The 24,412-nt window shown below is 35.0% G+C and overlaps 5 protein-coding genes across 7 annotated transcripts; all 5 read left to right on the forward strand.

Annotated features, from left to right (window-relative positions):
- The first annotated feature begins 7,335 nt into the window (after window positions 1-7,335).
- Window positions 7,336-8,179, forward strand: LOC103839061. The gene has a single exon (XM_009115544.3). The coding sequence runs from the start codon at window positions 7,864-7,866 to the stop codon at window positions 8,032-8,034; it is 171 nt and encodes a 56-aa protein (XP_009113792.1). The 5' UTR covers window positions 7,336-7,863; the 3' UTR covers window positions 8,035-8,179.
- A 492-nt stretch (window positions 8,180-8,671) lies between these two features.
- Window positions 8,672-12,155, forward strand: LOC103839062 (BAHD acyltransferase At5g47980). Its single transcript, XM_009115546.3, has one exon. It carries the CDS (start codon window positions 9,025-9,027, stop codon window positions 10,327-10,329), a length of 1,305 nt encoding a protein of 434 aa, XP_009113794.1. The 5' UTR covers window positions 8,672-9,024; the 3' UTR covers window positions 10,330-12,155.
- A 125-nt stretch (window positions 12,156-12,280) lies between these two features.
- On the forward strand, window positions 12,281-14,027 carry LOC103839063 (E3 ubiquitin-protein ligase AIRP2). Its single transcript, XM_009115547.3, has 4 exons — window positions 12,281-12,722; window positions 12,939-13,095; window positions 13,200-13,266; window positions 13,357-14,027. Exons 1-4 carry the CDS (start codon window positions 12,643-12,645, stop codon window positions 13,812-13,814), a joined length of 762 nt encoding a protein of 253 aa, XP_009113795.1. The 5' UTR covers window positions 12,281-12,642; the 3' UTR covers window positions 13,815-14,027.
- A 709-nt stretch (window positions 14,028-14,736) lies between these two features.
- Window positions 14,737-15,880, forward strand: LOC103839064 (protein NUCLEAR FUSION DEFECTIVE 2). Of its 2 annotated transcripts, XM_033281410.1 has the most exons (4): window positions 14,737-14,902; window positions 15,012-15,091; window positions 15,234-15,677; window positions 15,708-15,880. In XM_033281410.1, exons 1-3 carry the CDS (start codon window positions 14,894-14,896, stop codon window positions 15,640-15,642), a joined length of 498 nt encoding a protein of 165 aa, XP_033137301.1. In that variant the 5' UTR covers window positions 14,737-14,893; the 3' UTR covers window positions 15,643-15,677; window positions 15,708-15,880. The 2 variants fall into 2 exon arrangements, with proteins under 2 accessions (XP_033137301.1, XP_009113796.1); XM_009115548.3 differs by having other exon boundaries at window positions 15,234-15,880.
- Window positions 15,881-16,329: 449 nt separating this feature from the next.
- LOC103839065 (sporulation-specific protein 15) lies at window positions 16,330-23,433 on the forward strand. Of its 2 annotated transcripts, XM_033281409.1 has the most exons (9): window positions 16,330-16,784; window positions 16,820-16,947; window positions 17,036-17,149; window positions 17,239-20,469; window positions 20,778-21,612; window positions 21,711-22,351; window positions 22,557-22,704; window positions 22,826-22,907; window positions 22,994-23,433. In XM_033281409.1, the coding sequence occupies exons 2-9, from the start codon at window positions 16,843-16,845 to the stop codon at window positions 23,094-23,096; spliced, it is 5,259 nt and encodes a 1,752-aa protein (XP_033137300.1). In that variant the 5' UTR covers window positions 16,330-16,784; window positions 16,820-16,842; the 3' UTR covers window positions 23,097-23,433. The 2 variants fall into 2 exon arrangements, with proteins under 2 accessions (XP_033137300.1, XP_009113797.1); XM_009115549.3 differs by having other exon boundaries at window positions 16,331-16,947.
- The last annotated feature ends 979 nt before the right edge of the window (window positions 23,434-24,412 follow it).

The following is a 24,412-nucleotide window of genomic DNA, read 5'->3' on the forward strand; positions in this document are numbered from 1 at the left end:
TAATTTTATCATATTTATTTTAGTATAATAATTATATTTTAACGTGATCATTACTATAATTTATTTATTTTTATTTCTAAACAATAACTTAAAATACATTAAGTTATTGTTTAAATATTACACAGATTTATTAGAATTTTTAAAATATAATATATAAATATATATTATATTTAAAATGAAAATATATTATGATTAAAGTAGTTACAAAGATTTTATATTATTAACTTTAAAGAAATACATGTATTATATAGTTTGATAATGTTAACCCATCTTACCAACATATTAGATTTTATTTTTGAACATAAATATTTTATAATTACGAAAATAAAATATATAAATATATAAATTTAATAAAATTTTATTATATTTAGCTCAATATAATAATTTTAATTTAATATGATTGATTATGATTATATAATAACTAAAATGTTATAGATTTTTTTATTTTTCATTTTATATAATTGAATATATTAATGTATAATAATATTTTAAACTAATTTCGAAATTAGTGAAAATATTTAAATATAATTTCGAAAATGAAGATCTTGTAAAAATCTTTTTAAACAGATTTGTTAGAATTTTAAAATAAATATATTTATATTTAAAATGAAAAGATATCAAAAGATACTATGATTAAAATATTTTAAAAATTATATTTATTATTAGTCTGAATTAAAATATAGTATGAATTTCTATGAATAGGTCCATTAGGTCTATTTTTAAAAAAATCACACATGAATCAAGGTTGTGACTTCTGTTTTAATATATAAGATAGTATTTATTCATGAACCATTTTATTGGAATTGAATATGTTAACAATATTATCGGATATTTTATGCCGACTTGATAAGCGATAACTGTATTATTTTTTGTGAAAAATATAAATTTGCATCCGGGTAACCGCCCCAACAATGTTTGCTCGATATCTTAACAACATTAGACTCAGATAAATCGTTTATATCATATCTGTTTTTATGTATTTTAATTTTTACATCTTATATATAGATGTAAGTGTAACAAACTCAACATCTGAACGAGGACTCATTCGACTACAATGAAATAGGCGTATCTATTAGTCAAAATTTTAGTTTTATACATAAATAAAAACATTTTTATCTAGTTACGAGTTAATGTAATTGATAATAATCATTTAGTTATATTATGAAATAAAATAAAAACAGTTAAAATTTAGTGTTTTTAGTAAAGTGGAAATAAAGACAATCTGTAAGTTTTATTGTGTGAGAAATGATTGTTTTTGTTTACAGGACAATGACAACACCTTAAATAGACTCAAACAGTTAAAAAGAACAAGACACAAGTTGTGTCTCTTCCGTAAGCATTGTGTCTCTTCTTTCTCATGAATCTAAATGAATAACTAACTTAATAACATATTACGACTCTTAATACATAAAACTTAATGTACTTAGGAACTCAATTATTCGACCAACATTGGTGTGGGGCTTGTCTCCTTTCGGGAGTGTTCTTTTCTGGCACGAACTGATAGCTTCAAAAGGTGACTCTTCAGATGCTTTTGTGTCGGCATCCGTCTGTTGTCCTTGGGTCGCAGTGTTCTGTCTCTTTTGGTTTTATCCGATGATTTTCATGGCTTTCAATTGTCAAAACGGTATCTTAAGCCGCCATGACCGGACATTTTTCAATGTATACAAGTTGTTACCATAATAATCTAAATGAGAGTTGTTAGCATTTTTCAAAATGGAAGTTGCTGTTTCTAGTGTATCACTATGCTGTGGTTTCCTCGAGGCCTCAAAGTTGTTACCATAATAATCTACGGCTTTATGAAATTCAGAATAGATGTTCTCCGGTCAACAATATACATGAGGTATTGATGAATACAATAGATTGGCTGGGATTGAATATTAAAGGAACCAATGGAATATCTCAGGGATGATGCCGTGAAATGGATTATTTTTCTCATTGATGTTTTATTACTTCTTTCCAATGGCGTCGGTTTATTTAACGGAGGGGCGTACGTCATATTTGATCGAAAGTTGGTGTCTCCGTCATACACCTGTTTTTCATGGGGAGCAAAGTGGCCTTCACTTTAGTGATTCTCAACGTAGGCTTTTCCTGGTTTTGGACATGTATTGTGTCTGTGCGATTCCTATCAAGAATCTACTCGGATTTGGAGATTGATCTAAGCACAATCAATCAAGAACGAAAGTAAAACAAAAGAGACACACAAGATTGTTTGCCCGGTGTTCACCGCACTTCTCCAATGTGGAGAAACCGCTATACTCACCGGACCGGAGAGATTCCCAGAAATTCACTATATATGTGTGATGAATAAGAGTCTTTACAATCACCTAACTCTCCCAACCTTTCTCTATCTCAATCGTATCTCTCTCTCTACCCATCTCTTCTTTCTGTTATAACTGAACTCTCTCTTACAAAGAAGAAGAAATACAATACGTATATACTAATGGAGAACCCTCTTTTGATTGGCTGAGAGACTAATGACCACACGTGCCTCACACATGTCTTGGATATCCAGCTTGAGTCTAACCCTTTGAACCATTTAGAGCCTTCATCACACAATACATGAGAATGATCAGGTGAAATAATGGAACATTTACGGGCCACTTTAGAGACTGGGAGGGAAACTTTAAATAGGTGACAATCACTTGTTGATCACGACAAGGAGTCAACTTCCAGATTCATCTTCAGCAACATTTTGATTAGTTTTATTAGTCAAAGTAATGCATAATGCATTTTGGAGTTTCGACGAATAAAAAGCAAAAATATTACGATATATTCATTTAATTATAAGTTAAAACTAATCTATCTATAATTAAATAGAAATTAATAAAATATACTATTTTAATATTTGGTGTGATGAATAGTGCTACACCAAATTTGGTAGAATACTATTTACACTACACCAAATTTAGTCGGATAGTGGCACTTTTAGTTATTCATTAGCGATGAAATTACACCAAATTTGGTGTTTTAGTGTCTCGTTAGAATGGCCTTATAACACGTAACCAAAGATGGTTTCAATTAAAATTGAGCAAAAAAAAACTAATATGATTTGTACATTCTAATTTTTTAGTAGAAATATCTGATATTACTTTTTAACCGATTGTTGCTAATGTGGAGTTAGAAAAAAAAAAACAAATTTACGGGATAGTTACAGATAAATAAAAATTTTATTTACATTCAGTTATCAACAAAAAGAATTAATGCTTGAAACGAAATATTAACATATTGAGACTAAACAGGAGATCTTAAAAATTTAGTCAATCAATTCAAGAATTTAAGAAACCACTGTAATTTTTAGATAAAAATTTGTAATTATTCAAAATATAATTGCATTGTTTAAATAAATATTTTCAATCGTGTAAATGCTCCATCATTGCAAGATTTGATGATCAGCCATTGTAATATCTGGTGATCAATCATTTACCAATTTACCATTGCAATGTTTTAAATTTAACTATTAAAAAATTTGTGTATAAAAGAGCCGTGGACACTGACAAAATCAAGGACACAATAAAAATAAAGAGAAAAATAGAGAGAGTTTCATTACTCCAAATAATAATAAAATATATTTAGAATACATAAAAACTGAAAGTTTTATTTTTATTTATTTTATACAGCCTTATTATCAATAAGAGGAAATTTTTGTTGTCTCATTCTCCAAAGAGATTTTGTATAACCTCAAATTGACAAATGTTAAAATATAAAATTTAATCATTATCTATATTCATACTTTATAACAAATTGACTATAATTAAATTAACATGTTTACCCTTATGTTAGCCAATTATATAAACTCTGAAAGTTAATTAGTTCTATTAGATGGCTTAAACATTATGAAAATGATTTTATTGTTGATGGTATAATTCATAGTTCATTTAGAAATGTATGTATACATTTATCAGAAATAGATAAATAGTGGTAGTAGGAGTGACATTCGTTTATGTATTCTATAATACATTAATTTTAGCCTGGATTTCAGAGATAAATTCTAAAGTGAAATTGTGCAATTTTTGTGTATCATCATGTTTCAAGCTATATTTAAAATTTAATATTACCTCCCCCGCGAACCGCCAGGGGGGGGGGCTGAATTCTAGTATAGATAAACTCAAAAAAGCCATAGAAAATTCAATCTGAATGCTTTACAGTTTGATATTAAAACCATAATAGCCCCCTCTTAGAAGTCTATGGTGTTACAAATCAATAAAAGACTTACAAGTAACTTTGGAATCTGAATCTTCCAAATTTGAAATGTTTTCATTTGATTGATCCATGTACAAACAAGAAGCAGCAGCACACCGATCGTATTGTGTCCTTTTGTGAGGAATCTTCTTGAAATCATGGTTGGGACATATCATTTCGCTTAACTCCTTAATCATCTTCAAATTCTCAACAGTTTCTTTTGGCACAAGCCATCGCCAATCTTCGTTCACTGGGTTTGGAGGTGAGATGAGAACATATTAGAAGGTTTGTAAGGCTGATGTGAGGATCCTTGTTATATGAGACTGCAGAAGAAGAAAACAGCGATCGTTTGTTTGTTGGATTCATACATCAAAGAGTCTAAGAATTATATAGTTTATGAGAAATCATCAATGAAATAAAATGAGGAAAAGAACATCCAAGATGATTAAAGATTCATTACAAAGATGATTTGAAATGTAAGTGAACCTTAGAACCTATATCATCTCTATAAAAAAGTGTTCTAGATCTAAAAATGGACCTAATTCATTGTTTCATGGGCCTAGTATATAACAAAAACAAAGAAAAAACTATTTAAGCATGGTTTTCCGTTTTAATATTCATTGGCCCAATTTCCTTCTATCCCAATCACTATACCAAATCTTTTATTATGGTTTTATGTTGACCATATCTTATTAATCATATATTCTTTTGTGTAATTAAACTTTTTCTTTGTAAAATGTAAACACACGTTAAATAAGTTTTATAATTCTCCCGTTTCTTTTTTCTCTTATCAGTTCAATGAACTTTTATTATTGTGGATATAGTGGAAGAAGTGTAATTTATGACTTCTGTTTATAGTTGTATATAAACTCATCTCTTATTTTATCTCTGATTAACAAACAAATGCAAAGGAAAACAAATGAGAATATGATGCATGCATGGACTAGCCGAAGACCGTGGAACATGGGCGACGGTCAGGGAGATGGACAAGTGAGGATAAGATCTATACTAGTGGTTTTGTAACACTTTCATCTTGATCAAAAGATGATTGAAACAAGTGTTGATAGAGCTAAACTTGATGGGTTGTGTAACATTCTCAAAGACACCACCAAATTCTATGAAACAAAACTTTGATAAGTCGACTGCTTATCATGTCTTTTAAAGATTTAAAATAAATGGTATTGTAAGTGGCAATTTCTTTTCTTTTTTTACTTGGTGAAAATACATGGTTGTGAGAGGAAACTTTATATAGATTCCGAACAGTTTTGCAATTCTAGAGTACTTGAAGCAAATGACATTTACTTACTCAATTTTAAGATTGAATAAAAACAAAATGAAGTAAATTACACCTGTTTTTTTTACTAGAAAACAAAATGAAATGAAATACAAATGGTTAGACAGATCAATAAGATTCAAACTTATTTTGTCTTACCTTAAGCATTGAATGTTTGACACTCCTCCGATAAAGAAAATGGCATGGGTTCTTAGTGAAAAGGTGATTAGTCATTGGTCAAAACACTGAGCTTTGGTTTGATGACAAATATGGTAAGTCTTTTGTCTTGGATTGTTGATCGAACATGTTGTTGGGCCGAATTGTATATTATCTTTCTGCTCTGGATCTTGGTCAGTGAATCTCAGTTGAAGTAGCAACATTTTGGATATAATGGTTGAATTCCTTTTTTTAGTATTATTTGATTATCAAATTTTGTGGTTAGACCATGTCTTACGGTTGGTAGAGCTATCAGTTGAGTTAGCCGACATCTATTTGTCCATATCCACTTGACCATTTCTTCTTTGTGTACAAACATTGACCTTGAAGCAAATAAGGTAAAGACATTGAATCATTCATGAAATAGAAAAAAATTAAGGTAAAGACTAAAGAGCTTACATCGCATCATGGTAGAGTGGTATGTCAGGGGTTTGATCTTGAAGTTCATGTCATGTTTTTCTTTGTGTTTTGATTGTAAACATCAAACAACTTCTTCATCACTTTACAAACATGCATGATCCAACTTCGACTTACTTGTGGATACATCTAATTAAGGTTTTGAAATAATGCTCTAGAAAGGCGAACTTCAGTCTAGAATCAAACACATAAGCAATAGTGAGTATGTCACTATAATCCTCCCAATATTTATCAAACTTTAGCTTCATTGAACCCACTATCTCACGAATAAATTCATCTTCAGCCCCATTGCTCTGAGCCGACTTTCAATCTTCCAAACTTGCATAAAATAAAGATTTGAATTGCTTCAACTTCCGCAAGATTGCGAATTTCTTCTTTATACATGATGTTCTTAAAAAGTATAAGATGAGTTGAGTTCCATCTAGTTGCTATATCCAAAACCAATCATGTTCTATCTTCCATACACACAGTTTCCATACAACTTTGAAAGAATCTCTCTCTAGACTCACTCACTTTCACGAAATTGACAGTTATAGCAGATTCAAAATGAGCAAGAAAACAATTGTAATTGATCTATATCTCATCTAACACTAACACATAGCAAACAACAAAAACAAGTAACCCATCAACTTCATATGCATGTGTCTCAAAACCAACATAGCAAACAAGTCAACAATCGACCTATCTTCTCAAATCTCAAACAACGAAAACAAGTCTGCATGTTTCTCAAAATCAACAGAGCAAAAAATAAACAATTAATATATCTGTCTCAGATCTCAAACAACAAAAACAAGTAAACTCATATGCATGTCTCTCAAAATCAACAATCGATCTATCTATCTCAGTTTGAAACCCTAAAATTTTTGATTTTTGGAGGAAAAAAAACGAAGAGATGAATGAATTAACGAACGGACACGACAAACGGAGACGGTTAACTAAAAGATTGCAAAGTGAGTTATTGTCGAGAGAGAACGAGCGAGAAATGAAATGTTCTTTTTCAAATGAAAAAAAAAAGATTTTTGAAAACTTAACTTTATGTGATTATTGGGCCGACCACGTCCACAGAGCTTAAACTCACTAAAGCCATGGATTAATTGATCTTCTAATTATTGATTAATTATAGCTTATATAGAAAAATGAGTGTAATTAAAATAAATCCCGTTAAATTTGGATATTGACAACTAATGGTTAGCCCATCCATTTAACAGCTCTGACGGTTGGACTTGTGGTCTTGTGTAAGATATTTACATTGGATTCTCTAATATTATATCTCTGCCTCTTTAGCATTTTAAGTGATGGCTGTCAAATTTGTATACAAATAACTCCTCATGTTACATATCTTCATCTAGTCTTTCCGCGCTGTTAGTTGGCAGTATATTTTGTACCGCTACACTCACCAGTCAGAACCAACGTAAATCAGTATATTATTTGGAAGTGTTAAATAAATATAAAACGGGATCCCAATATAAAACACAAATATTTAGTAATCAAGTTGTAATTCTTGTTAGGGGTTTCTTTGTAATTTTAGCTGAATGTGTACGTGTGTTTCCCTTCAAGTCGAACGAAGGTTACGTACAGTTAAAGGCGAAGGGTTGATTCTTTGTACAACTAAATGGATAACTAAAAACAGAGGGAACCAAAAATAAGATACCAAGAAACTTATGGACATTGTGTCAAATTAACTAATAATGTCTAAAATAAGTAGAATAAAATCTTTCTTTCACCCCATCTTCGTTTCTAAACCTTCACATTCAACAAAATCTTGAAGAGAGAGGAAGATGGATTCGGGACTATCTTGGGCTGATCAATGGGATTACAACTCTGATCCTCCTCCAAATTCATCTAAAGACGACGATAAGAAGAAGAAAAAGAAGGAAGACGCAAGCAAAAGCAGTTTGGGAAAGGCCTTCAAATGGGTGAAAGAACTTCGCAAGAAATCTGATAAGTAATCATATATAGGGTTTATTGTTCTAGTTCATTTGTTTCGTGTGATTAATCCATTAAGCGTTATTTTCTCTTTTACCCATTAATATTCTTCTAATAGCTATTGCCAAATCTTTTTAAAAATTTAAAAGTTATGTTGGTTGTGGATGATTGTGTTGCTTTCGTTCCTTATCAGTTAACATGATGCTTAGATTTACATAAGCAAATCCAAATTTATCCCATAACAATAAAAGTCTCAAAAATCTTAAAAATGTGATACTAGAGGAATATCAATAAAAATGAAAACAAAATAATCTAAAAATGAGAATGCATCTCTCAAAAAAATTGTGTGAAAAATAAATAAATCAAAATATCAATGGAGATTGAATCACAAGATCTCAAAGCAATTTTGTCAAAAAAAAGGATCTAAGAAAACAAAATATGAGAAGGGTTACAAGTTTTTGAAAGTCAAGGAAAGATTAAGAGAAAACGAGAAGGTAAAGTTGGTAGCTCAAGCCTAAACGAAGACATTGTCGGTCTTTATTGGGTTAGTTATATGGATTAGTTATATTGGGTTAGTTATATGGATTAAATCATCGTTGAGTTTTTTTCCTATGGTTATTCCCCATAATTTATGTACATAATTCGCATAAAATATCCTTATACTTTACTTTGACGTGCCACCAGCCCTCTACTTCACCAACTTTCTGTAAAGTCATTATCATTCTAACTATAATTTGTTTTGTGTAAGACAAGATAGTTTACTCTTTATTTATAAGATGGACTAATCATATTTTGTCTCCTAATGTGTACGAATCTTGAACTGTTGCCTACCAGGAACTTTTGATGTGAACATCTAATACTACTAAATACAAATAATAATAATATGGCTGGTCTTTTGTGATGGATGAATCTTTCATTAATCTCACCAAGAATCTTCCTTCAACTGATTTTATGAGGGCTGTCTGAGATATAACCAGATAAGTTGAGAAACATTTGTATAATTGTATGTAACAATGGAGAACAAAGTTGAGATCTCATCAAGAGAAGTAATCAAACCGTCTTCTCCAACTCCAAATGATAAGAGAATTCTCCGTCTCTCTCTTCTTGATATCCTCAGCTCACCCATGTACACAGGTGCACTTCTCTTTTACGCTGCAGACCCGCAAAACCTTCTTGGTTCTTCATCAGAAGGAACATCCTTGAAGCTCAAGAAATCTCTGTCTAAAACATTACCAATCTTCTACCCTCTTGCCGGAAGAATCACTGGAAGTTTCATCGAATGTAATGATGAAGGAGCTGTGTTTATAGAAGCTAGGGTGGACCATCTTCTCTCGGAGTTCCTCAAGTGCCCTGTTCCTGAATCACTGGAGCCACTCATTCCCGTCGAAGCTTTATCAAGAGAAGCAGTTACATGGCCTGTGTTGCTAATCCAGGCCAACTTCTTCAGCTGTGGAGGATTAGTTATCACAATCTGCGTTTCTCATAAGATCACTGATGCAACATCTTTAGCAATGTTCATCAGAGGATGGGCTGAGACAGCAAGAGGTTTAGGGATTACAATGACTCCTAGTTTCACCGCTTCAAAGTTCTTTCCTCTACCTCCTGATGAGCTTTCCTTAAAACCGATGGATAATAAAGTCGAGGTTGAAGAAATGAAATGTGTAACAAAGAGGTTTGTGTTTGATGCCTTAAATATCAAGAAACTTAGAGACAAAGCTTCAAGCAACCTTGTCAAGAATCCAACTCGTGTTGAAGCGGTTACAGCTCTTTTCTGGAAATGTGCAACTAAGGCTTCTAGATTGAGTTCTTCAACAACAAGAACTTCTGTGCTGCTGATTCCAGTGCGTATACGAGGGAAGGTAGATTCTTTGCCTGAGAACACAATTGGGAACATGCTTTCCATCATGATACTCAAGAACCAACAAGGTATGATAGATGGGATTCAAGATGTGGTTAGTGAGTTAAGGAAAACAAAGGAAAACTTCAGCTTAAGTTGCAAGGAAATGTCGTCGTCGAGAGTTCTTGAATGTTTGGCAGAAATTGAGAAAGTATATGCAAGAGGTAACGAGATGGACTTGTGGATGAGTAATAGCTGGTGTAAACTTGGAGTGTATGAGGCTGATTTTGGATGGGGAAAGCCGGTTTGGGTGACCGGAAGAGGCACTTCCAGTTTCAAGAACTTTATGTTGTTGATTGATGCTAAAGATGGAGATGGAATTGAAGCTTGGATCACTCTTATGGATAAGCACATGTCGCTTTTCGAATGCGATGAGGAGCTTCTTGAATCAGCTTCCTTGAATCCCCCTGTTTTGATCTAGACAAGACCAAAACTTATTGCATACTTCTTTCAAAGGATTTACATGTGTTGATTTATGTTGCTTCTTAAATATATAAGAACATAAGGTTTCAGTCTATCTGTATGTATCTTCTTATAAATGCATACTAACTGTTAGGAGTCCTCGGTGATTACAAGATAGACATGAGATTACGAACTCAAACTTCTCAGTAAATCATACCAAACAAAAATCTTATAAAGAAAAATGATCAAAGGTGCATTATACGAGTTTTTGACCTATTACGAAAATGATTAAACGTTAAAAAATGATAAGCAGGATTTTTTTTTTTTTTTTTTTTTTTTTGTTTGAGGTGCATGTAGAATTGAAGCTCAGTGATATTCATTTTTAACTAAGAATAGATTGGATACTTACAATTAAATTCTTACCACATATATTTTACATGGCCTTCAAAATAGAAGAACTCTAGTAGCTCCAATCTTTTTTTAGTAGCTCCAATCTTGTTGAAAACGTGCTCTGCTCAAGTTAAAGGTTTTGTGACACCAACCAATTGTTTTTGGTGGATATATGTGATAATCAAATGTTATGTATTTTTAGCCTTTAGGCGTGAGTGAAAGAATTAAAAAATAAAATTTTAAAATATCAATCAGTATCTGCGTATGCTATGGAAATGATTTTCCAACATTTAGAATAGAAAAAAAAAGTTAGAGATGGTTTTAGAAGTACCAATCAACTCCCAACATCATCATTAACATAGGTGGGGGTTGCTGGTGGATGGGGCTGAACAACTTTACCGTGAACATTTGACTATTCCTTAGCTCAACTTTAATTATTTGCGACTTATATAACCTATGGTTTTTAATTTGTATGTTTGTCGTTGATAGATTCCTCCTTCCAAGTCAATGGAACCATTAGGTAGAAACTTGATCAGTTCAATTCAATTTTTGAATTGAAAATTAGGGTATGAATTATTCCAAATTCTCATTCTTTAACTTCACTTATATGGGCTGTTCATCTACTTTGAATTAATTTGATCACTAACTACGACCAATAACAACTAACCAGAAGAATAGTACTATATATTTAACTGTATTTTAAAACAAATATCATATGTGTAGTTAGGTTACAGTTTACTAACATTATTTTGTATTTGAAATACTGGGAGATAGATTAGTTTGTTACTTGCTTGCCCACGCGAAAAGTAATGATTCAAGAAGTTAAAACTATAGTTTATAAAACCGAAAAACGTGGGGTTTTATTTGAGAATTACGTATCTATATGTTCTCCACACGATCACCGCCACGTTCAGAGGATTACATCTGAATTGATAAATTCAAAGGACTTAATTAATAAGGGGATTATCCACCATACTCAATAGCAAACGTGCAAACTTCTGAAATGTTAAAGAGGATATTATTAATCTTTTTAAGTGCTTGTTACGTTGTACTGTAGTGTCTCGTGAAGTTTGTCCAAGAAAGAAACAAAATATATAAAAAAATCAGAGCACTGGATGAAGGTTTCGTAACTGTTTCTAGAATCCGTTCTTATAAATTTGTTGTAAAGTAACGCATTTGTGGCACAAAAAGGATACCAAATCCTGAAGATATATATCACTCAATATATACTCGTAAAGCTGGAATGATAAAATCAGAAATCAGATGGAACAAACAGAAACAGATAACTAAAACAACAAATTAAAGACTTGGTACATTGATTCCATAATTAACATCATGGAATCGGATATATTGTTGGTTATGAGTTATGACAGGTCACAGATATTGAAATACTTTATAACAAGACCTTGATTAAAAAAATAAATGCCAGTTTGGAAACGAAGACCTACCTGCCAACAGAAAGCATATAATGTTTTTGTAGTAGATAAGGACAAAGAGAAGCTATTTTCCTCTCTCTACATTATTAAACAACGAACACACACTCATTATCGCATCATATCCATTTTCAAACGTTACAATTTATGATCTCTTCTGTAACAGAGAAACCAAACTTTAAAAACTTTTCTTTTTGGGAAGGAGAAATAAAAAAAAAGAGATAAGATTCTTATTATTTTTATGCAGTTTGCCTTGGCTTTCACGAAGTCTGTCTCTTTCTCTGGCCGCAAAATTCACCAAAGAGCGAAACGTCGTCTCCCCTTTTCTCACAATCTTTTCTAGAAATTTATAAAGCAGAACCGAAGAGATACAGACGAGGAGAGAAAAGCAAACATAGTTTGTTGTTTTGCTCATCCTCTGGTTCCAAGGATTGTCTGAACTTTGGATTCCCTCCTCTGTTCTTCTTTTTGTAATAATTTATTTATCGAGAGAGAGAAGGGGTTAAGAGATGTATTATCAGTTGACAAAGTCTTCTTACATGGACTCTTTGAAGATTCTTGAGGCTGACATCGAGCACGCCAATGGACTGTGAGTCATCTTATTCTATCTTGGTTTCGTTTCAATTTTTTGGGGTTTAGTTTCTGATTTTGTTTTGATTGAGGAATTAAGGAATTGAATTAGCCTAAACCCACTTAGGGCTTCAATTTTCTATCCACGAACTTAAGATTATTGCAGAAACAAAATGGTTGAAAAATTGAAACTTTTGCTTCATATTCTCAAAGAAAGTTTCAAACTTTGATTCAGGGCTGCTGAGATTCCAATGGGAAAGAGCGGTGTGCGACTTCAGATGAAGTTGGTCTGCAGCAATTTGGCTCCTTTCTTCATATTCCTGCTTCAATGGATGGACTTCTCTTGTCTGCTTCCAAGATACTTTGATTTCTTCCACATACTTATTTACAAGGTTCTTACTATTTATATATAAGTATCTCAATGTTAACAGGGATTGTATCTCTCGTTTCCTTTTAGCTTGTTTTGTTTTATGGTTGTCTTGTTTGTCTTGTACAGGTACGTTCTGATGGGCGTTGGAATCTATCCAGGTACGGAAGGAAAGCTACAATCAGAGAGTTCTACGGTAAAGACCTCTGAGCTCTAATGAATAGATTGTGTGTTTATACTACTGGCTTAGTCTTATAGAAGAATGAATGCCTTTGGCTAAGTGCAGGTGTTATATTACCATCACTCGAGCGTCTTCATATCAACTTCTCCGACTTACCAGGCGACAGCTTATGGTATCCCAATCCAAAAGCCATCACCAAGAAGAATTACGACACTGAAGGCAACAGATTCATCATGACCAACAACGTTGACTCAGAAAGAGAAGAGGAATGCGGGATCTGCTTAGAGCCCTGCACCAAAATGGTGTTACCTAACTGTTGTCACGCCATGTGCATCAAATGTTACCGCAACTGGAACACAAAATCTGAGTCATGCCCGTTTTGTAGAGGCAGCATCAAGAGAGTAAACTCGGAGGATCTGTGGGTGCTGACGTGTGATGAAGATGTGGTGGATCCTGAGACGGTCACTAAAGAGGATTTGCTACGGTTCTATCTCCATATCAATAGCCTCCCTAAAGATTATCCGGAAGCTGTATTCTTAGGCTACAACGAGTACTTGATATGAAGATTTGATGGTGAAACACACAACACGGATGGGGTGTACAGAGGGGGAGAAAGATCCCAGACCTTTTAACTAAGTGTATATAAAGAATCTGGTGATCCATGATTTATAATCCTTCGTTTTTAGGTTATGATAATAAAGATGATTGTCATAAGATATATGTGTACCCTTGTTATGATATAAGAAAAGAGAAAGTATGATCTCTGTTTACATATATTCCCCATTTCTTGTCTTGATTTCTTCTTGATAGCACAAACATATGTTTCAAGATGAGCTTAAAAAACTCTCTCTACATGTGTAAAGTAATGAAGTTAAATGTTAATTAACCAAAGATTGTACAAATCTTTTTTTTAACAATGATATATTATGATCCAATTATGATACGAGAAAGATTACATAGACGGACCGACAATACTATCTACCTTATGAAGACCTACGTCTAACTGCATCACTTGAACCGTCTTATGAAGATTCACGCCTAATAATTTATTAGCTTTTCTTTTTGCTTTTTGACAATTATTTGTATCTAAACCCAAAAGAAAAGGTCCCCTATTCTTGAAATATAAGAGATTTTTCTAATAAGGATAATAATAAGCTTTTTTTTTTTAACGCTGATTTATTATGATCTTACAATTATGATATAGGAAATATTACATAGACGATTCGACAACCGACAATACTACCTGCCTTATGAAGACCTACGCCTAACTGCATCACCTGAGCCGTCCTATGAAGATCCACGCCTGGCCAGATTTACTTGCACCATGTTGAAGATTCCTTGCAAGTCTTTCCTCTGTAGTCTGCATAATTGTTTAATAAACCGCTTTTTCCGGGACTTGAAACCTGGATTTCCTGTAATAGAAGCCTTTAAACCTAAACATAGGATAATAATAAGCTTAAGTAGAACAAATTCCACAGATGACAAAAGCTAAACATAAAGCAATAATGTCATCAACCTAATGTTAACTCATAAAAGCAAATTATACATTGATAAATAAATTGTGAAGTCTCTCACGCAGAAGAAGCAAAGATCGGTCTTTTAACAGTCAGTGAGTGGTGAAAGAAAACAAAGAGGTTTAACTATGGTGATGGTAACTTCCCCTTCCTCCAAAACCCTAAACTATTCTCATCTTCTTTTTTTTTATTACTAAACCGGAAAGACGATCTAATTCGTCTCACTCTTCGGTTCGTATCTTACAGGTTCGCGCAGCCAATGCCAGGATCAAACCATTCTCCTCGCCTTTCGCTACTAATCTCGCAACGCTGCAATCTCAAATTGGGTACATACACTCTTTTCACTATTGAATGCCTTTTCGCCATTTGTATTAGATTAGATACTCTCGTGATGATCAAGTTGAATCACTGATCTTTTAAAGTTCAATCTTCTTTTAAAGTTGTGTCCTTTATTTGTTTTGGATGTAGCTACAACTTCACCAACATCAACCTCCTTCGCCGTGCCATGACTCATGCTTCCTTCTCTCAAGAGAACAACAAAGCCCTCAGTATCTTTGGATTCCATCTCATTGAAACCTCTGTTTCCCTTCAGCTTCTCTCCAAAGATATCGATACCTCCTCCAAAGCCTTGACCCGTTTGATAGCAGAGGTTTCAAATGTGGAATCCTCGTGTGCTCTTGATGGGAACCGGTTGGGTTTGGAGAGGGTTATCAGGGTTTCTCCCAAGACTGATGCGTCCAACTCGGGGATCGTTTGTGGTGGGTTCAGGGCAATCTTTGGAGCTGTTGCTACTGATTCTGGAACGGTTGATGAGGCTATTAAGGTTTTCTGGAAAGTACATGGAGCTGGAGCTGCAAGACTTGTGTCTGTGCTGTAAATTAGTGTATGGTAGTAGTTTGCTTCCGATGGTAAAAGTTCCAAGAGACTCGTCTTTAAGGCTTATATCTGTCTCTCTTTTTTTTTCTCTCGTGTTGTGTGATGAGTCAGTCACTCAGAGTGACCGATGACCAAACATAATAATATTGGTTGATGTTATGGACCAATTGATAAGGTACCACTGATTGTTTCAATTTTCAACTAAAGAGGCTGAGAGTTAGTAGGTTTTGTGTTGAGAAGCTACATGTCATGTCACGTTTACAAAATCTAAATTTTGTTTGTTGTCAGCGTAGAAATTAGCGCAAGTGTGCCACAAAATGTGACATGTGGATCAACAGTTGTAAAGGATCTTATGAACAACAGCGACACATTGAAATGCAAAGTGTTACATGTGCTGGTCAAGTTGCACTAAGCAAAGTCATATGAAACTGGGAATGTCATCATCATTTCATCATTGTAGTAATATTTGTATTTATATACAAATATGTAATTTTGTTAAGATATACTCCTTCCGTTTTATCAAAACTATCTTTTTAATATTTACTCAAATTTAAAAAAAAAATTAAAATATATTTATATTTTATTAATTATATTTATTCAACTAACAAATATCTAAGATAATAAAACAATTTATAATATTAAAATTAAACAAAATATAAATTGTATTGAAATTATAAAATAATATTATTTGCATAACAAATTTATGAAACATAAAGAGTGTGGTCTTTGTAATACTATTAAAAGTAACGCTTTTAGTTTAGAAGATTTATTTTCCAAAACTTGTATGATCAATATTCTAATTTTGTCTTACATTAAATACTTGTGATTAACTATGGAATCCTTGAAATTGATACAATATTAAATGTCACATGAATAAAAAGCTTAAACGGAAGCGAAGGTTTGTGATTGGATGAAACACATCACCCACTTCAATGTCACGACATAATTATAGAAACCAAATAAAAAAACAAGTCGTCTAGTGTGTGTATAAACGAATTAAAAAAAAAAAAAAGAAGGATTGGGAGAAAACAAAACGCACCGCGTCGGTCGTGCAGCAACGCTTCTCTCTTTACCTCTCCCTCGCTGATTTACTTCCATCTCTCCGACTCTCTTCGCAGTTTCTCTTTGTATCCTCTCTCTCGTTCACGAATCTCTTCTCTTCTCGCCGTTTCCACATCCCTGGTTAGATCTGTTTAGAGTAATGGAAGAGACCGATGATCTTCCTCAGGATTCGGTTGATTCTGCAGCTGACGGAATCGAGAACGATCACGAGTCAAATGAGCAGCAAGAGCTTGATCCTGACCAGGTTAGATTTTGTAATGTTCCTTCTCCGAATCGTTTAATGTTAAATTTCAGATGCTGAAATTTTGGGTTAAAAAAAATTGATTTTGCAGGGAACAGCTTTCGTAGACAGTAAGGAAGATATGTTTGTTGATGCTCCCGAAGAGTTGAATTTCGATACACCTAGCAAGGAAGCTCTCACCACAGATGACGACGACGATGATAATGTAAATAATTCAATGTCTGTTGATTTTAATTTGTATTTATTTGAAAGGATCTTTGTTTTGATGTTCATTTGATGTTACCTTACATACAGAATGACAAGGAGGATAGGGAGAAGGAACTTGCTGTGTTGCAGGAACAGTTTAACCTCTTGACTGCTGTGAAGAACGTTTCCAAAGGTGAAGAAGATGGGAACACCGTGGAGATACTCAGTCGTTTCTCAAAGTTTTTAGAAACTGCTGAGGAAGACAAGACTCAGCATGAGGATGCACTCAAGGAGCTTCGTGGGATTATCAGTGGCAAGGACGACGAGATTGCTCATCTCACCACCAAAATCTCAGAGCTTTCTGGACATCAGTCAGAGAACGAGGAGCAACTTGTGGCTGCAACTGATAGGGTTTTGGTTTCTCTTAGTAATGTGTTTGGGCAACAAGAGTTGATCCATGGCTCTTCCGTCTCTGAAAAGATTGCTCATCTTGAGAACGGTGTTGCCTTTTTAAGTGCGAAGTACACTGAGTTTTACTACGGTGCTGATCAGTTGAGGAAGTGTTTGTCTAGTGCTGAGGCGGATCTTCGTTTCCAAGAGGATTTTGGTTCAGCTCTCGGTGGTGCTTGTTCTGAGTTACTTGAGCTCAAACAGAAGGAAACATCGCTTTACGATAGACTTAGCCTTCTAGAAGATGAAAATAAGAAACTGGTTGAGCAAGTGAACAGAGATAGAGAGATGATTGAGTCGATGAATGCAGAGTCTGGAAAGTTGAAGGCAGAGCTTGAGCAAGAGAAGACAAGGTTTATTAACACGAAAGAGAAGCTCAGCATGGCTGTCACAAAGGGGAAGGCGTTAGTTCAGAACCGGGATGCTCTGAAGCATCAAATATCTGAGAAAACAACTGAGCTTGAGAATCGGTTGAATGAGTTACAGGAGATGAAGATTTCCCTTGAAACTTCCGAAGTAGTGAAGGGGCAGCTGGAACAATCGTTAGCTGAAAAGTCAGATGAACTCGAGAAGTGCTATACTCAATTGCGTGATCAGTCTGCATCCCTGGAAGCATATGAGCTTGCAAAGAACGAGTTGGAACAGTCTCTGGCTGAGAAAACAAAACAACTTGAAGATTGTTTGATGAAGCTACAAGAAATGTCAACAGCGTTGAATGAATCTGAACTCATCAAAGGTGAGTTAGTAAAATCGGAAGCTTTGGTTGCGTCATTTCAGGAAATGGTGTCCTCAAGGAGCTCTGTCATTGAAAATATTGAAACCATCTTGTCAAACATAGATACACCTGAGGAAGGGCAGTCTCTCGATATCATTGACAAAGTTAGGTCACTTGTAGAAGAGAGGAAAGAGCTGCAAAATGTCTCCCAGGAATACAACAGACTAAAAGATTTGGACTTTTCCATTGACTTACCGGAGGAGCTTTCCCAATCCAGCTTAGAAACTCGCCTAACTTGGCTGAGGGAATCATTTTTCCAGGCAAAGGATGAAGTCAATGCCCTGCAAGACCAAATCGAAAGCTTAAAGATGTCTGTTTCAGCAGAAATGGAGGACAAAAATAACATTAGAAAGGAACTCGATGATCTAACTTTCAGTTTTAAAAGGTTGGAGGAAACTGCAGAGCAAGATTCTTTGGAAAGAGAGGAAATTGTGAGGAGACTTGTGGAAATCTCTGGCTTGATGACAGAAGGAGTCGAACATCATACTTCAGCTATCGATTTGCTTGTTGCTAGATCCTTTGATCAGATAGAAAAGAAAATCAGAGACTCTAGTGACAGTTCTTATGGCAACGAAGAATTGATTGAAAGATTCCAAAGTGCCCTTTATGCTAGTGATCTGGAGTTGTCACTTTGTAAGGAAATGCTAGGAGAAGATATGCTGGCTAGTTTGCAGGTATCCAATCTCTCAAATGAGCTAAAAACCGTATCTCGAGAACTTGCTTCCGTGAGAGAAGAAAAAATTGCTCTGGAGACAGATCTTGAGCGATCAGAGGAGAAATCTGCTTTGCTCAGAGACAAACTTTCCATGGCTATCAAGAAAGGCAAGGGACTTGTCCAAGATAGGGAAAAGTTAAAAACTCAGTTGGATGAGAAAAGCTCTGACATCGAGAAGCTGAAGCTCGAATTGCAGCACGCAACTGGTACGGTTGATAGCTACAAGAGTCAGATAGATATGATATCGAAAGACTTAGAGCGCACAAAAGAGCTAGAGGCTGAGCTTGTTGCTATTGTAGACGAAAGAGATCAGCTTAGGCAATCCTTATCTCTGAATGACACCTTGTTGCAGAAAGTGATGAAATCAGTTGAAACTATGAGTATCCCTGTCGATTTAGCAACCGAGGATTCTTCAGAAAAGGTTGACCGACTTGCTGTGTACTTCAAGGAAGTGCAGCAGGCTAGAGTAGAGGAACAAGAAGAACTGGAAAAAGTAAAAGAAGAAGCCAGTACATTAGCCAGTAAATTAGCAGAAACCCAGACAGCCTTGAAGTTGGTTGAGGATGCCTTGTCTACTGCAGAGGGTAACATCAATCGACTTGCTGAAGAGAATAGCCAACTCCAAGCTGCCAAGGAAAATGTTGAACTTGAGCTACAGAAAGCAGTGGGAGAGGCCTCCTTTCTGTCTAGCGAGCTGGATGAAGCTTGTGCAACCAGGAATACAGTTGAAGCTGCACTCAAGCAGGCTGAAAGAAACATATCTGATATCATTAGTGAAAAGGAAGAGGTTCAAAGCAGTACTGCTACTGCAGAGATGGAGCTGGAGAAGGTGAAAGAAGAAATTTCAGATCAGAATAACAAATTAGCAGAAGCACATAGCACCATAAAATCACTTGAAGATACACTTGCTCAGACAGAAAGCAACATGGATTCGCTGTCCAAACAAATCGAAGATGAAAAACTTCTCACTACAAATTTGAAGACAGAATTAGAGATGCTTGGAAATGAAGTAGAGTTAGAGCGTAGCAAGATGGCCGATGCTTCCTTGACAATAGGATCCCTCGAAGAGGCATTAATGAAGACGGAGAATAGTCTTTCTGTCCTACAAGGAGAAATGGTAAAAGCTGAAGTCGAGATATCAACTCTCAGTAGTAAACTTAATGTATGCATGGAAGAGTTAGCTGGATCAAGTGGAAACACAGAGAGCAAGTCTTTGGACATTATTACTCATCTTGATAATCTTCAGATGCTACTGAAGGATGGAGGGCTAATTTCCAGGGTGAATGAATTCCTTGAAAAGAAATTCAGGAGCCTTAAAGACATAGATGCCATTGCTAGAGATATCATAAGAAATGTTGGTGAGAAGAAATTGGCAGGGGAAATGGACAACGTTGCAGAGGTAAAGTTTACCGTTTCCCTTCATCATTCCTTACATTTTTATTGGTTTTAAACATTCCTTATCCTATAGGGATCCCCAGTTTGTTGTTTGCCAAGGATACACACATCTAGTTAGAATATATTATGTGTTGAAGTTGAAATAACCAGAGATAAGTATAATGAATACTGTTCTGTCAATATTTTTTCAGTAGTACATACTTCTATCCAATATGTGGGAGTTAAGCAATATTGATGAACCAGACTTTATGCATCTTTTCTTGGCGATTTTTTATAATACGACTGTTCTCTTGACGCTTTTTATATTTCCAGGAGGATTCGACTGTGGTGAAATCCTTTTTAAGTGGTCTTGATGACTCAGTGGATATCGAGCTGGAGAATAATAAAGGGGATGTAGCTGATGATGAAGACGAAATTTCTTCATCTCTTAGGAGGATCGCAGAGGGGGTCAAGCTCAGAAACAAAAATTTTGAGAAAAACTTTGGGGTTTTCTCAACTTCCATTGATACACTCACTGCGGCATTAATGGAAAACATGACAGCATCTAGGGATGATGTGATGAAAGTCATGAGTCATAATGAGTCTCTGAAAGAACAGGTGAGGATTGCAGAAGATATTGTTCGCGAACAGGAAAACACTATATCTGCATTACAAAAAGATTTGTCATCTTTGATGTCTGTATGTGGAGAGGCTACCAGCAAACTGCAATCGGAAGTGAAAAATGACCTCCTAGAGGTTGTTCAGTTCCAAGAAAGTCATAACGGCAGTGGAACTGAATTAACTGAACACCCACAGGAGAATCATGGAAGTGAATGCGCTCGGTCAGTAAAAGAATTATCTTCTGCTACAAAGAAAGCATGTACCACTCTTAAGCTCTTTGAGACAACAAGTACTGCAGCTGCTGTTGTGATACGAGACATGGAGAACAGACTAAAAGAAACATCTGCCGCTCTAGAAAAGGTTGTGGTAGAAAGAGATCTAAACCAAACTAAGGTTTCCAGTTCCGAGGCCAAGGTGGAATCTACGGAAGCGCTTTGCCAAGATTTGAAACTTCAGCTGGAAATTTACAAAGCCGAAGAAGAGAAATGGCATGAAAAAGAGGTGGAACTTTCTACGTTATACGATAAACTGTTGGTGCAAGAGCAAGGTAATTTTTTTTTCTCTTCTCGTCCTTCAGTTCTATAAATCTTCTTAAACATGTTTACCACTTACTGACATGTCACGTACTGTTTCTTCCGATTCCAGAATCTAAGGAGAAATTAATTCCAGCTTCTGATATGCGTGCCCTTTTTGACAAGATAGGTGGTATTGATATGCCGTCAGTAGATCAGGTCAATGGATTAGAACCTCAGAGTCCATATGATGTAAAGAAGCTACACGCAATTGTTGATAGTGTTAGTGAGATGCAGCATCAGATAGACCTTTTATCATATGGACAAAACGAGCTCAATTCCACCTTGGCAGAAAAGGATCTTGAAATTCAAGGTTTGAAGGAGGCAGCTGAAGCAAAGAGTACCACAGAGCTAGAGTTAGTGAAGACAAAGAACGAGTTGTCCAAGCTAATATCTGGCTTGGAGAAACTGCTGGGTATATTGGCGGGCAATGATCCTGTCGTAGACTCAGACTTCTCTGAGTCATGGACAGTTTTACAAGCACTAGAGAGAAAAGTAGCTTCCCTCCTCCTAGAGTCAGAGAGTTCAAAATCAAGGGCCCAAGAACTTGGTCTGAAATTAGTCAGCAGCGAAAAGCTTGTGGAGAAATTATCACTAAAGGTCAAAGAACTTGATGATAAACTTCAAAGCAAAGCCATTCAGCCCGATGTCGTTCTTGAAAGGAGCATCTTCGAAGCACCTTCTACCTCAGAGATATCTGAGATTGAGGACAAGGTAAAATTTTATCTTGTGCTATTTCAGCTTATTATTGACCCTTGTGGATGCCATCGATGGCATAATTGTCCTGGTATTTTCTTACTCTTATATTCAGTCAAGTTATGGCCTTAAAGTATAAAATGTAGCCTGCTATTTTGCTTATTTCATAAGAAATGAGTTAGCTTCGATCTTCACATATGGACTGAAAACGTTTTGTGGTCAGGGAGCACTGGTGAAAAAATCAATATCACCTGTGCCTACAGCAGCGCAAGTGAGGACGGTGAGGAAAGGATCGGCGGATCATCTTTCAATCAACATAGATTCGGAGTCCGAGCATCTGATGAACCACAACGAAACAGATGAAGATAAAGGTCAGAACTGAGGCTTCCACATATCATAGCTATCTATCTCGTTTATTTTTTCCCAAGTATTGCTTGCGCCTTTAAGCTCACTGTCACTCATCTTAAACGCAATCTATTTTTTCTTTGACAGGACATGTTTTCAAGTCTCTCAGCATGTCGGGTCTGATTCCAACGCAAGGAAAGATGATAGCAGATCGGGTCGATGGAATATGGTAAACAACTCAAGTCATATCAAACTGATCTGAAAGGGCTCCTGAGTTGTTGTTCGTCTTATTGAGTTTTGATTTGTGCAATGCAGGGTCTCAGGTGGAAGAGTATTAATGAGCCGTCCTCAAGCAAGGCTTGGCGTTATAGTATATAGTCTCTTATTGCATCTGTGGCTCCTAGCTTCCATCTTGTAACAAGACAGACAGGTGATTGATATCTCTTAGGCCTCTCGCATGAAACTACATACAACAGAAACACACAAATTGCTCTTTCTCTGTCTCTCTTTTCCATATTCGTCCCCCATTCTTTGTCGACCCGTAAGAAGAGAATGATAGGTGTCGTATTGTTTATATACTCTTGAATAATGTCTCGATTATCCGCGAGCTTTTTTCATCTGTCCTAGAATGTTTGTTAGGACTCGGTACGTTATTACAGGTGGTTGTTTGTCTTAGACATTTGTTGTCCTATGACGTAATAGAAAAGTTTTGCATCTGCAACGACTAGTTTTGAATGACTATATTTTTTATGTTTTATGATAGGCGTATGATCTCTTTTTTTTAACAACTGATAGGCATATGATCTATCTACCAAAACCAAACAATTTATCTTTGATAGAGGGGAGAAGAAACGGAGACTTCAAGGCTCTCATACCTTTTACATACTCATTAATTGTTTTCACTATTCCCAAAAAAGGTTGAGGTTTGCAATCGACGTATTTATGGTTTGTCTCTAACCAGAACCGATAAATAAATTAACTTTATCTAACCAGAAAAGTTTGTCCACTCGAATTAATTGGACGAACTAGCTTTTGGACAGAATGAGAAAAATTAGGTGAACACTATAATAATGTGATTAATGTCTAAGGGCATTTCCAACCCTACTCTATTTTCAACTCCAAACATCATTATGGAGTAAAATCTTCTCCAACCCCACTCCATTTTGGAGTTGAATTTTTTTTATTTATAAAATGGTCATTTCAATCTTTAATGTTTTTATTTCTTACTTAAATAATATTTAAAATGATACATTAACATGAAAATAGTATATTCCACAAAGGATTATTTAATAATTTTAAATAAATAATGAAAATAACAGAAAAAATAAATAATAAAAATAAAAATAACATAAAATAAGTAATTTAATAATCTGGAAAATCCGTTCCGGATCCGCTAAGGTCGGTGAAATATTGCCCAAACGGAGAAGTCTAAGAAAGAGCTTGTTGATCTTGTGATTCAACATTTCGCTTTGATATTATTTGTATTTGTTGAGTTTGAATATACGCACGAACATTTGGATCTTGTATGGATGAGCGTGAACTCGATGCACCAATTGAACTTGGAAGAGAAGCTCCACATCCGAGTATCGATATTGCAGAAGATGAAAATGTCTGATTTCAAAATTTTCTTGCTCGATTTAGGAATATCAAAGATAAATAAGCTCATTTTCATTACGAAATGCATTAGTTGATCATTTGTGGTAAAAATATTCTAATGCTCATTGTTGAACCTAC

Source organism: Brassica rapa, chromosome A09 (assembly GCF_000309985.2).
Source record: "Brassica rapa cultivar Chiifu-401-42 chromosome A09, CAAS_Brap_v3.01, whole genome shotgun sequence".
NCBI classification, from domain to species: domain Eukaryota; kingdom Viridiplantae; phylum Streptophyta; class Magnoliopsida; order Brassicales; family Brassicaceae; genus Brassica; species Brassica rapa.

Excerpts from the sequence above, each read along its gene's own strand:
- LOC103839061 (XM_009115544.3), top strand. The coding sequence starts at position 7,864 with ATGGATTCGGGACTATCTTGGGCTGATCAATGGGATTACAACTCTGAT.
- LOC103839064 (XM_009115548.3), top strand. Across the intron at positions 15,092-15,233 it reads ACGCTGCAATCTCAAATTGG|CTACAACTTCACCAACATCA; the intron begins GTACATACACTC and ends TTTTGGATGTAG.
- LOC103839063 (XM_009115547.3), top strand. The coding sequence starts at position 12,643 with ATGTATTATCAGTTGACAAAGTCTTCTTACATGGACTCTTTGAAGATT. Across the intron at positions 13,096-13,199 it reads TCCACATACTTATTTACAAG|GTACGTTCTGATGGGCGTTG; the intron begins GTTCTTACTATT and ends TGTCTTGTACAG. Across the intron at positions 13,267-13,356 it reads TACAATCAGAGAGTTCTACG|GTGTTATATTACCATCACTC; the intron begins GTAAAGACCTCT and ends GGCTAAGTGCAG.
- LOC103839062 (XM_009115546.3), top strand. The coding sequence starts at position 9,025 with ATGGAGAACAAAGTTGAGATCTCATCAAGAGAAGTAATCAAACCGTCT.
- LOC103839065 (XM_033281409.1), top strand. The coding sequence starts at position 16,843 with ATGGAAGAGACCGATGATCTTCCTCAGGATTCGGTTGATTCTGCAGCT. Across the intron at positions 22,352-22,556 it reads TATCTGAGATTGAGGACAAG|GGAGCACTGGTGAAAAAATC; the intron begins GTAAAATTTTAT and ends TTTTGTGGTCAG. Across the intron at positions 22,908-22,993 it reads GATCGGGTCGATGGAATATG|GGTCTCAGGTGGAAGAGTAT; the intron begins GTAAACAACTCA and ends TGTGCAATGCAG.